At 34.7% G+C, this 12,449-nt stretch overlaps 2 protein-coding genes across 3 annotated transcripts; one reads left to right on the top strand and one right to left on the bottom strand.

Moving 5' to 3' along the window:
- Positions 1–451: 451 nt before the first annotated feature.
- Positions 452–1,902, bottom strand: LOC114424616 (actin-depolymerizing factor 7-like). 2 transcript variants are annotated; one of them, XM_028391491.1, is made up of 3 exons: positions 1,805–1,902; positions 903–1,162; positions 452–732 (listed from the first exon to the last, which is right to left on the bottom strand). In XM_028391491.1, the coding sequence occupies exons 1-3, from the start codon at positions 1,805–1,807 to the stop codon at positions 582–584; spliced, it is 414 nt and encodes a 137-aa protein (XP_028247292.1). In that variant the 5' UTR covers positions 1,808–1,902; the 3' UTR covers positions 452–581. The 2 variants fall into 2 exon arrangements, with proteins under 2 accessions (XP_028247292.1, XP_028247285.1); XM_028391484.1 differs by lacking the exon at positions 1,805–1,902 and having other exon boundaries at positions 903–1,183.
- A 1,703-nt stretch (positions 1,903–3,605) lies between these two features.
- On the top strand, positions 3,606–8,224 carry LOC114424634 (probable copper-transporting ATPase HMA5). Its single transcript, XM_028391501.1, has 6 exons — positions 3,606–3,915; positions 3,987–5,366; positions 5,458–5,712; positions 6,185–6,307; positions 6,720–7,196; positions 7,629–8,224. The coding sequence occupies exons 1-6, from the start codon at positions 3,646–3,648 to the stop codon at positions 8,058–8,060; spliced, it is 2,937 nt and encodes a 978-aa protein (XP_028247302.1). The 5' UTR covers positions 3,606–3,645; the 3' UTR covers positions 8,061–8,224.
- Positions 8,225–12,449: the final 4,225 nt, after the last annotated feature.

Raw genomic sequence — 12,449 nt, forward strand, 5'->3', positions numbered from 1 at the left:
GTTTGGTCTGCGTGTAATAGAATTGTTCTCCCAACTAACATGCATCATCTAAGGCAACGGGAGCACGAATTATTGAATTGGTCAGGATAGTTGGGCCTTTAGTCATTTCTCTTTAGCTTGTTTGACTTTGGATGAAGAGAAAGAAACGTTCTAATAGTCATGTCAGTGCCATGGACTGTCCTGTTTATTTCTAATGCTTACGTTAATGTAAATCACGAGCCTTTTTGTTTGTTTAGCGCATATAAATATTGTATCGTGTCCATGATCTACTTCAAAGAAGAGAAGTAAAAAACAAAAGGAGCATATAATAAATGCTTTTACATAAAATCCTCTTCCAATTGAAAAAACCTACAATAATTGCTACTAGATCTTGAACCAGCCACCCACATAATTGCCTCTTGAAACTAACCAAGATCAATGGAAAACTGAAAAATGTTTGAAGAAAGATGCGTTATAATAATACATGCCATTTTGGATTAATAAAATAAGCAATAACACAATGGCCCCCAATGTAGTAACACAGTTAGGAAAAAAAATTGTAACTGTGTGGGAGAGCTGAGATAACAAAAGGGGGGGGGGACTTAGAAGGCTCGCGCTTTCACAAGGTCCAAGCTCATCTCACTTGGATCAGTTGCTTGCATATCGACTTGAATGCCGTCCAGTTCCCTCTTGAATCTATCCTTGGAACTTGCATACACCATCTTCATCCTCACCTTTGAAGTGTCTGGTGACCTGCACCCAAAGAGTATTCAACAACTTGTCATATTAGTCTTAGGATTTTTGCGTTACTACATAGAATATAGAAATGCCAAGGTATATTAGAAAAGTGATTTTGGTTTCTATTGAAGCCAGGTGAGCCTATTAATTAACCAAGTGCAGTTTTGTATGTAATATACTAGTACCATGCAATGAAGAAGATCTTGCTTTTCTGGCAATTCTCATCAGTTGTGAAATCAAAATCATAGACGGCATAACGACACTCATCAACTGGCAAACTGGCCTGAAAATCGTCATAGCTTTCCGTCGGTTCCCCTATTTTGTCGACGACAACTTGTTGATGCTCAATTTTGAATGTAATGAATCGGTAGATCCGCCTTGCTTTAAGCTCCTGGAACCTCAGTTTGCAGTCATCATGCACAGCCATTCCAGACGCTGCATTTGCCTGCCCCATAGTGTTTGTCATCAAATGATTCAATCATTTGTTGTTCCACACTTTTTCCATTACAATTCAAGAATTTTATTCATTCTTTGTCACAGGTCACAACATGCAAAAAATTATGTTGTTTTGAGTTAAGGTGAGAATTTAGAATTTGTATGTAGTTCTGATTCCCAACTTGTGTTCCAATTCCCATTTTTAAGAGGACACATAAAACACGTAACCTTCATATGAGACATTAAGAAACATAGAAAGTTTTAAATTGGTATCATCCTAGATTTGTTTTAGGGGGCATGCATGCACATAATGAAATGCCTTTTCATTCTCCCAGACATGATCGATCATATCATAGCTCCTACTTTGATAGAAAATTTTCAGTTTAATCAATGTCTCTGAAGCTCAAGTTTCATCATCGTACGTCAAAAACCATCCTAATTATATGAAATGTGAAATATTCAGCTGTAATATATATTCATACACACACAAGAAATCATATGAATATGGATTGGTGATAATATTGGCATTCGAAGGTAGATTGTCCGAATTTTCCAAAAAGTGGAACGAGGGTAAGAAGAACACAATTCTTGTCAGCAGGATAATTCACGAAGCAGCAACAACTATTATATTAATGGATAATCAAATACGTACCATTTTGCCAGCGATGAGGAAGAAGCGCCCTTATGAAAAATGTATGAAAAGAAAGTGATGGGAGCAATAGAGAATGGAAAAATAGGAGCAACAGACTCAATGAAAATTATGGAGAGAAATAACTGATAAAGATCCTTGTTTTTGGGAGCCACGAGAGGTGGAACTTAGAGAAGACTAAGATAGCTGTTAGAGAATAGAAACTGGGAGAGAAATTAATGGATGGGCCTGTTGCAATCTATTTTGCTTCCTTGCCAATATTATGCTCCAACGTTAATTTTAACTGCCATGTTCCAAATTCGGAGAAGCCTTAATTAGAGAAATCATGTCCCTAGTTTACAATTAAATTTGAAGATATAGAATTTTTTTAAGTACACTTTTCGTTTCAGAGAAAAAAGTACAGTGGATAATCTTTTAAAGAAAACAAGTCAGGGTTTAATAATGTATACTTTAGTATACACCTAATATGTTTTAATAAAATTCAAGCTGTTGATTTTTTTTCTTCCTTTATTAGAGGTAGAAATAAGCTAGACCAACTAAGAATTTATTTAAGAGAAAAACATATTATGTAAGTGTATTGATAGTGTAAAATAATTTTACATTATCATCTAATAACAAATTATCATATATAATAAATTTATTGATTTTTATAATAGTTATTTTAAAAAGTTTAGATTGTAGAAGGGCTCTCAAATGTAATTTTATATTCTAGATTAGTGCAGGAAGCAATTAGGGGGGTGCATGAAGTAACTAGCTATTATGAATGGTCTAAATTCCTAACGCGTCCAGATTCTCTGAGATGAGATGCGGTCTCAAGTTAGGAAAAAGTAGGTGCAGAATTACGCCTGTTATGATAGTGGGTCGGTCAGATAAAAACAGCTAAGATGATAAGGCCCGAATAATATGAATGGGACTGTGGGCCATGGCCAACTGGACTTGTTCATTTTTCAAAAGCCTAATAATGAATGGGCTTTCTTTTCAGTATCAAAGTCAAGTTTGGTTGGCCGGCTCTAAACGTAATCCATGACGTCTTTGACGGCCCAATTAAAATACCATTGAATTGAATAAAATATATAACGAGAGAAAGACAAAACGAGATAATAAGGGTTCCAATCATGGCAATTTTTTAGTGCTTCCGTGAACACTGTAAATGTCTTAATTAATATAAGTGGTAATACATTTTCTCTCGTCTCCTTCCACTCTTTCAAACTTATTATAATTAATGTAGTAATTTGCGTAGAAACTATGATTTTGGGATTAGCCAATGGTTGTATATATTACCCATTCCATGCATGAAGTTTGCGGAGTTATGCTGACGTATTCTGTGTAAATGTCGAACATTTGAGGTACTTCCCTTTTCTAGCTGAGTATATATGAATAATATTTGGAAAAGCAAAGAATAATACGTATCAAGAAATCTCGAAAGGAAAAAAAAAAGGTGGAATCTATCAATACATGCGGGCAATTATTGTAATTAAAACTGACCATACAATTCAATTTGCAATGAGAACCTAATGGATGGACTGAGTTATATTAAGATTTGATTCACCTTCAAAAAACTTATTCTAGGGAAAAAGTAGTAGGACTTCGATTGTGGGCTTTGGTGTCAAGAACCTTAATTCTGTGCTTAGCTATTGCTTTAAATCAAATCCAACGGAAGAATCGTTATTCCTTAGTGGTTACGCAGACCCAAGTCCAAAACAAAGTTTGCGTTAAGCCCACGTAAGTAAATGACCCACCGACTAAAAAAGGCATGCATGAGTGAAAAATAAAACACCGTTGACAATAGACACTATAAAAAGCAAGACTCTAGCTGGCTCGGAGTCGTAGCAGTTTAAAAAACAATGGCGAAGCTGTTAGCGTTGAGTTGCTGGCGAAGCCTCTCGCCGCGACCTCACTACCCCTCCATGCCCAAATATCCCAAGGGCGAGAGTGTCGCCACCGTCCAAGAGCTCTCTGAGTCCACCGCTGTTCTCTCCGTCGTCGGAATGAGCTGCGCTGCCTGCGCCGGATCCGTGGAGAAGGCCGTCAAACGCCTCCCCGGGATCCGTGAAGCCATCGTCGACGTCCTCAACAACCGCGCCCACGTCATCTTCTACCCCTCCTTCGTTAACGTAAGTAACCCAAACACACTCCTCCGTCTACATTAATTCACTCTCCTCGCTTGTTCATTATTTATTTTCAGGTGGAGACTATTCGCGAGGCAATTGAGGACGCTGGTTTCGAAGCCGCGTTACTCACAGACGACAAAAAATCCGTTCAAGTATGCCGCATCCAGATCAAAGGAATGAGCTGCACCTCCTGCTCCTCCACTCTGGAATCCGTTCTGCAAGCCCTTGACGGGGTCCTTGAAGCCCGCGTGGGCCTTGCCACCGAAGAGGCCCAAGTCCACTACAACCCAATTCTCCTCACCACCAACCACATCCTTCAAGCCATACAAGATTCCGGTTTCGAAGCCCAGCTTATCAGTTCAAGCCAAGACTTAAGCAAGATAGACCTCCTCGTGGAAGGTGACATAACCATGAAACTAATCGAAGATTCTCTTCAGACACTCCCAGGAGTCCTTGCCGTGGACATAACAACGGAACTAAACAAAATATCGGTTTCTTACAAACCGGACGTCACAGGACCCAGAAATTTCATTAACGTTATTCACGAAACAGGGAATGGGAATTTCAAGGCAAAGATATATCCCACAGAAGAAGGACAGAGAGATTCTCACAGACGCCAGGAAACAAAACAGTATTATAGATCTTTCTTATGGAGCTTGGTGTTCACTATTCCTGTGTTTCTAACCTCCATGGTGCTTATGTATGTTCCTGGTGTTAAGGACTCGCTTGATGCCAAAATTGTGAACATGCTTACCGTGGGGGAGGTTGCACGGTGGGTGCTTTCCACGCCGGTTCAGTTTGTGTTGGGGTGGCGGTTTTACTATGGTTCTTACAAGGCATTGCGTCGTGGCTCTGCCAACATGGATGTGCTCATTGCGCTGGGAACAAACGCAGCGTATTTTTACTCTGTTTACTCTGTTTTGAGAGCTGCCACCTCTCCGCATTTCGAGGGGAATGATTTCTTTGAGACGAGTGCGATGCTTATTTCGTTCATTCTGCTTGGGAAGTATCTTGAGATTCTGGCCAAGGGGAAGACTTCTGATGCGATTGCCAAGCTCATGAACTTGACACCGGACACGGCGGTTCTGTTGACTCTGGACGGTGATGGGAGCGTTGTTGGGGAGGAGGAGATTGATAGCAGGTTGGTTCAGAAGAACGATGTGATTAAGGTTGTTCCTGGGGCGAAGGTGGCTTCGGATGGATTTGTTGTGTGGGGGCAGAGTCACGTGAACGAGAGCATGATAACGGGGGAGGCGCGACCCGTGGCGAAGAGGAAAGGAGACACTGTTATTGGAGGGACTGTGAATGAGAATGGAGTCTTGCATGTTAAGGCAACAAGGGTGGGATCGGAGAGTGCTCTTTCGCAGATTGTTCGTCTTGTGGAGTCAGCTCAGATGGCTAAAGCGCCTGTTCAGAAGTTTGCTGATCGCATTTCCAAATACTTTGTGCCTCTGGTAATTATGAATTGTGTGATGTAATGAAGGAATTTGTTTATTTTTATTAAATCCTTGTTTGTGCTTAAAAGGGTGGATGTTTTCTGTGCAGGTGATTATCATCTCGTTCACTACTTGGCTAGCCTGGTTTTTGGCTGGAAAATATCATGCTTACCCCAAGTCTTGGATACCGTCTTCTATGGACAGTTTTGAGCTTGCTCTGCAGTTTGGAATATCGGTCATGGTCATAGCCTGCCCTTGTGCTTTGGGTTTAGCGACTCCAACTGCTGTTATGGTTGGGACCGGAGTTGGTGCATCTCAGGGTGTGCTCATCAAAGGAGGCCAAGCATTAGAGAGTGCACATAAGGTCAGCATTTGCATTTCACATTTGTTAGCCACTTGAATTTTGGATTTGCTTAGTCTATGTTGGTGGGCTTAATATTGAACGGTTAATAAAGTTGCAAGAAGAAAATAAGCATAGGAAAGACCATTAGTATCAAGTGCTGTTCGAGATCCATTTCTGCTAATAAGGAAAGGAGTACTGATGTTTGTAACATGTTGACTTTATATCATTTCTCTGCTCTTAATATGAAGTACTGTTGTTTGTTAATGTTGTGCTGGGTGAAGGGAAATAGTGTTCTTGGATATTACTATCAATCTGATTTTTATTGTTTTTTTTTTTCATTCCTATCTTTTCAACACTTGGTTGGAAGTTAAAATGGAGAAACTGGTCCTTGGTTGTATGTTATGGGCTTGTGGCATCTCAAAATTATCTATAAAAGCTTTCATGATTTTATCAGTATTTACTCACTCGTGAATATGTTTATCTTGTCTTGTAGGTGGACTGCATTGTTTTTGATAAGACGGGTACTCTCACTGTTGGGAAACCTGTGATAGTGAGAACAGAACTATTGACAAAAATGGTGCTCCAGGAGTTCTATGAACTTGTGGCTGCAGCTGAGGTAGTCGTCTCCCCTATCTCCCTCTCAAAGGCTTAGCCTTGTTTATAATTATAGTAAACAATAGTTTGTTTTATGATTCTGATCAGGGATGGATCTGCATTATAGTGTCTGCACCCACAAGATTTTTATTTCTTATTAATATATATATATATATATATATATATATATATATATATATATATATATATATATATATATATATAAATTGTGTCCATAATTTAAAATATAGTTTAAAAAATTAAACTATAATACAAGTATTCCCCACAACTTAAAATTTATGGATCCTGTCACTGATTCTGATAGCTCTTTAAGTTATGATTGCAATTTAATTTGTTAATTGTTCAAGTGATTTTAAAATTCGTGGATAATATATGCATATGCATGTCATTAACAGTTGACTTGCCTATCTCAGGTGAATAGTGAGCATCCACTGGCCAAGGCCGTTGTTGAGTATGCTAAAAGATTTAGAGATGAAGAGAACCCTTCTTGGCCAGAAGCACGAGATTTTGTTTCCATCACAGGACATGGAGTAAAGGCCTCTGTTCATAATAAGGAAATAATTGTGGGTAATAAGAGCTTGTTTGCTGACCATAACATTGCAATTCCTGATGATGCTGAATATATACTTGCTGAAGCCGAAAAGATGGCTCAAACAGGAATTGTAGTATCTATAAATGGGAAAGTAGCTGGGGTTTTAGCAGTATCCGATCCATTGAAACCAGGTGCTCAAGAAGTCATTTCCATTCTGAAGTCAATGAAAATCAAGAGCATCATGGTGACTGGGGACAACTTCGGAACTGCTAGTTCTATTGCCAGGGAAGTAGGAATTGAAAATGTTATTGCTGAGGCCAAACCGGATCAAAAAGCAGAGAAAGTGAAAGACTTGCAGGTACAAATGCATAATGATTACAACTTTTCTGCTTAATTTTAAGAAAAAAGTTAGTTATTAATCTTTAAGATGACACTGACCGATAAGATTGCTTTGAGGCCTTGAAATTGAAAACAATATCACCTTATTTGAAACCAGAACTAGATAGCTATAATTTCTTTTTCATGTAAAGTAATTAAGAAATACTTGTATATCTTCTGATTACATTCAGTAGTCAGTACTTAAAAATTCCGTCTTTCTGCCATTATTTTTTCTATCTCCCTGGTTTGATTGCTGGTTTTTATAGTTTATATACCATAAACTTCAATGTGTGTGCTTGAATTCTGCTTAACTAAGCATGAGTCTCATTTCCACATCTGTATGTACTGTTTCAGAGGAGTATATTCTCTATTGTAACATATTGAGTGACTTTTTTTTTCTTTTCTCTCTCAGGCTTCTGGGTACACTGTGGCTATGGTGGGGGATGGCATCAATGATTCACCTGCACTTGTGGCAGCGGATGTGGGAATGGCAATAGGAGCTGGTACAGACATCGCTATTGAGGCTGCTGATATTGTCCTCATGAAGAGCAACTTGGAGGATGTCATAACTGCCATTGACCTTTCCAGAAAAACATTTTCCCGTATACGCCTGAATTACTTTTGGGCTTTGGGTTATAACTTGCTTGGCATCCCAATTGCTGCTGGAGCTCTTTTCCCTTCTACAAGGTTCAGATTGCCACCCTGGATTGCTGGGGCTGCTATGGCTGCCTCCTCTGTCAGCGTTGTTTGCTGTTCTCTGTTGTTGAAATATTACAGGAGACCCAGGAAGCTAGACAACCTTGAGATACGTGGCATAAGGGTTGAGTCATCCAGTGATATATGACGCATCACGATTGATGGTTTTGCTTTAAGCCAATTTTGTATGTAATCATGTTTATAAGTGTCGTCTTGTGATGATTTTAGTTTAGTGTACAAAGGTGTGAAAACTGAAAAGGGTTCTTTTCTTTCCTTTAAAAATTTATACTTCCTCTCTTCTGCACAATTAAATTTACTATTTCTAAAATTTACAAATTTGTTGAAATGAAGCTGTGCGCAAGGTAAATATGTGTGCAAATTGCCCAATCTTTTCAAAGGTTGGACCGTAAATCAATATTTTCGCTAATTTAATAACTAATCTATCTCTTAAACACTAGTTATAACAGTGAAAACTTAAAAATTGATTATAAGTAAATTAGTAAATTAGAGAAATACCACCGAGAGTGTGTGGATATAAGCCAGCTTAATTAATAGTGTTAAATTTGAATTTTAGGTACGTAATAATATTAAATACTCAATTCTTTTTTATATTCATTGTGATTCTATTTTATTCAAACATGATTGTCTTAAATGATAAATATTTATCATTTATACTAAAAAGATAATTTGATTTAAAATGAAAAATAACCATAGTCCTTGGAACTTATTATTTTTTAAAGGTAGATAAAAGTTATTTTTTTAAAGGTAGATAAAAGTTACTTCTTAACAAATAAACAAGGCTGAATATGAGATTATTAAGTCTCTAAAATTAAATGGAGAAATGATAAATTGTAAGATAATATTAAAAAAATAAAAAAAACTTTTTATTTAAAAACTGAAAAATTAAGTTACTGATTAAAATAAAACTTTAACAAAAAATCTATTTTACTTGAAAAAAATTAACTAATAAAATAAGAGGTTATCAATTATATGTTGTCAGTGTAATTATTTTTTACATTAGTAACTAATAAAAAATTATTTTTAATATATTATTGTAAAAGTAGTCAAACTCATCATGGTGATAACTGGCGATTGAATGATAGTGTTGTCAAAATAAAAAATCAGCAAATGTATCTTTCTTCACCAAATTATTTTGGTCCAAATATTGCAACTTGTTACTTAGTGATTATAATGATAATGATGGTGTTATCAAAATAAAAATGAGCAAAGTCAATGTATCTTTCTCCACCAAATTATTTTGGTCCAAATATTGCAATTTGTTACTTAGTGATTATAATGATACTGCCAAATATTTCAACTTGTTTAGTGATCAAAATGGTACCGGACTAACAAATCAGATGGTTTTATTTATATTTATTTCCCACCGGAAAGATTCGAAAGAAGCAAAAGAAACCGTGAATCAAAAGTAGCATACACTTGTTCTATTATTTTCTATTATATTTGATGAGCATGAGTACTCAAATAGAAGCTGTCAATATCTTTTTTATGAGATGATGCCTTTTATTCTAAAAACTGTCGTTGAGTGACAAGCAAATGCCATCGGAAAGTGAGCGCTGCACTGCTCATATTATAATTTTGTATTGAGTAAATTACACTCACATTTACGTGTTTTTAGCAACTTACGTTATATATCCCTCCGTTGTTTGACCCTTAAAAAAACTTCATAATTATTTTGTGTATAACATTGAATATCCGTTATTGATGTTATTAACGAAAAGGGAGTCTATGACTACACTTGTATCTCCTGTTTTTTACAAATTAAGTTTGATATCTCTCTGCTAATTTTATTAATTATAACACAGTATTTATATAAAAGTATTGACATTTTTCGTATATAGTATTAATTATTATATTTGTTAGGTATAATATATTCGTTGAATTTAATAAATGAAATGATACTATATTTATTTAGCTAACTCATTTTTTTTATGAATGGACGTGGGCAAAGAGCCCACAACCAAGATCAATTAACTAAAATAGAAGAAGACATACAACACAAGACATATAACTTTAATTATTTATAAATTTAAAATGATTTTATCTAAAACTTAATTTTTTTTTATCAAAGTATAGCTAATGCTGAATTAAAGTTATTAATAAAACTATAGAAATAATGTTGCATCCAACTTACTCATTAATTTTTTATTGCTCAGTCAATTTTTTTACCTTTAGTTAATTGTAATTTTTTTTTTCGATAACATAGTTTTTAAACTTTTAATTGATTATATTTGTTCAATCATATATACTTCTTTTAAAAAAAAAACAAAAAAAAACCTGACTAAAGGTAATTAAAAGAGAGCAAATTTATTATTATATGTACTATCGTTTGTTCCTATATAATTTGAGTTCGGATCCTCTCCATTTCATTAAAAAAATGGAGATCTTCATACTTTGCCACTAAATTGATATTTTAAACTAGTTGGTCAGGCTTAAATTGTCAATGTCAATTCGCGTGCTAGTGCACTGTATTGAATGTTTCAGCAACGAATTTCAAATCCTATTGAATATTATTTGTGGCTATCCCAAAATTAAGAAAAGGCCTTAAACTTTTAATGACACTAATATCGTTGTTAACTAACACGTAATCCAAAAAAAAAAAATCGATCGTTGTTAATTGTTAATAGTGATAATCAACTAATGAGTTGGATATCATCAAATAAGCAAAGTCAATATATCTCTCATCATCAAATATTTCAACTTGTTACTTAGTGACCATGATGGTATGGGACTATTTAACAAACCAAATCTTTTTAATCACCCCCCCCTTGTATATATAAAACAACCAAAAGAAACCGTCAACCTAAAAGTAATATATACTTCTATTGTATTCCATATAGAATGGGAATAAGTACACAAAAGTTGTTGAGTGGCCAGCAAATACCATCCAAAAATTGATGCAAGAGCTATAGGAGAGGGAATAAAAGAGAAGCAAGTGAATTAGATAAAGTTAATAACGATTGGGTAGAATATTTTCTCCTTAAGCTGGATTGCGGGCGTGTTTGTATATATACTTTCTCCTTAAGTTGGATTGTGCGTGTGTGAGTACACAATCATGAATTGGTGATTAATATTTAATTTGTCAGTAATTATATATTGTAATTACTTAAAGAAATTGTGTATATTTGTTCGTTTAAGCTTTTCATAAATTAAATAAGATTTAATAATTAATATTATCATTTTCCTTTTTCATAGTAATTAAATGTTCTCACTTAAGTAATTATATGTATGTTTGTGGCTCGGTATAAACTTTCAATTCACTGATTAATTAATTTGTACATGTTTGAATTAAAATTAAATTTAATGTTCATACATCGATAGTGTAACCGACAATTCATTATTGTACCATACAAATTCATAGGTTGAACAACTCACCTTATGAAGCATCTTGAGCATGATTTAAGTGAAGAATTTATTCGGTAATAATTACTCATCCAAGATTTAACTAAAGTGGAAGAAAAATCTTCATGTGAGTAATTTGAACACAACACAACATATATATCGTATTCAGACTAACTTGAACATTGGAGTACGTACCCTTGCATGTACTCACTATGCATTGGAGAGGAGATTAGATAATGACAAGACATATGAGAAGGGTGAGCAGATCAACACTTGAGGAGATTAAAGGAAACACTTTGAACAACAAAAACTGGTAAGAGCAACTATCATCAAATCATAACGTGTTTTGGTGTCACAAAAATTGAAATATTCATTTTTTTTTATATTTTCATTGATAATATCTATGTTATTATAAATATATATATATATATATATATATATATATATATATATCTTATTTTTTGTACAACTAAATAATTATTTTTCTGCTTAATTATCTGCAAAATATTCTACATTTTATTCTTATGTTATTGATTTATTTTTTTCTAAACCAACATACTAATATTATCTGAAAGATTATGTGAAGTGGGAACAATTGCTTACTTAAGGACGAATTGGATAAGACATCACGCCTCAAATCACATTTTTTTTATAAAAAAATGTCCACACTTTTTTTATAAAAAAATGTCCACACTTTTTTTCTTTTTCTTGATAATGTAAAACATTTATTAACTTTGTCATCTCACATTTTAACTATGTTTTTTTTTTAAAATCAGCATCTTGCTTACAAAAATCTGAGCACAGTTCCACTAAAAAAAAAAAACAGAAATGACCTCACTTTTTAAATAAAGGTAGTGACCACACTTAATTTAAAACATAGGCATCAATACATTAATTAACTAAAATTAGAACGATATTATGGGCTATTTTGAAGTATAGAATTGATCCATAAAAAAAATATTTTAACCTTTTTATAATTGGATGCGAATTCAGAGAAATATTATGATACCCTGTAAGTTTAGCTGTTTGAGAACAGTTGTTTTGTAGACCAATTAAAATAGAAAAATATTTCTTTGATAACCTTGAGTGATATCCATATATAGGGATTAGGGACGCATAACACTTCACCCCACACACCCTTCTCCACTCTTTTCCCAGCACCTGGAGAACAAGCATA

This window comes from Glycine soja, chromosome 1 (genome assembly GCF_004193775.1).
Source record: "Glycine soja cultivar W05 chromosome 1, ASM419377v2, whole genome shotgun sequence".
NCBI classification, from domain to species: Eukaryota; Viridiplantae; Streptophyta; class Magnoliopsida; order Fabales; family Fabaceae; genus Glycine; species Glycine soja.

Bases quoted from the DNA above. Each gene is read 5' to 3' on its own strand.
- LOC114424634 (XM_028391501.1), top strand. From the start codon at position 3,646: ATGGCGAAGCTGTTAGCGTTGAGTTGCTGGCGAAGCCTCTCGCCGCGA. The intron at 3,916-3,986 runs GTAAGTAACCCA...ATTTATTTTCAG, and splicing joins TCTACCCCTCCTTCGTTAAC to GTGGAGACTATTCGCGAGGC. The intron at 6,308-6,719 runs GTAGTCGTCTCC...TGCCTATCTCAG, and splicing joins AACTTGTGGCTGCAGCTGAG to GTGAATAGTGAGCATCCACT.
- LOC114424616 (XM_028391484.1), bottom strand. From the start codon at position 1,183: ATGACAAACACTATGGGGCAGGCAAATGCAGCGTCTGGAATGGCTGTG. The intron at 733-902 runs GTACTAGTATAT...CTTTGGGTGCAG, and splicing joins AAGATCTTCTTCATTGCATG to GTCACCAGACACTTCAAAGG.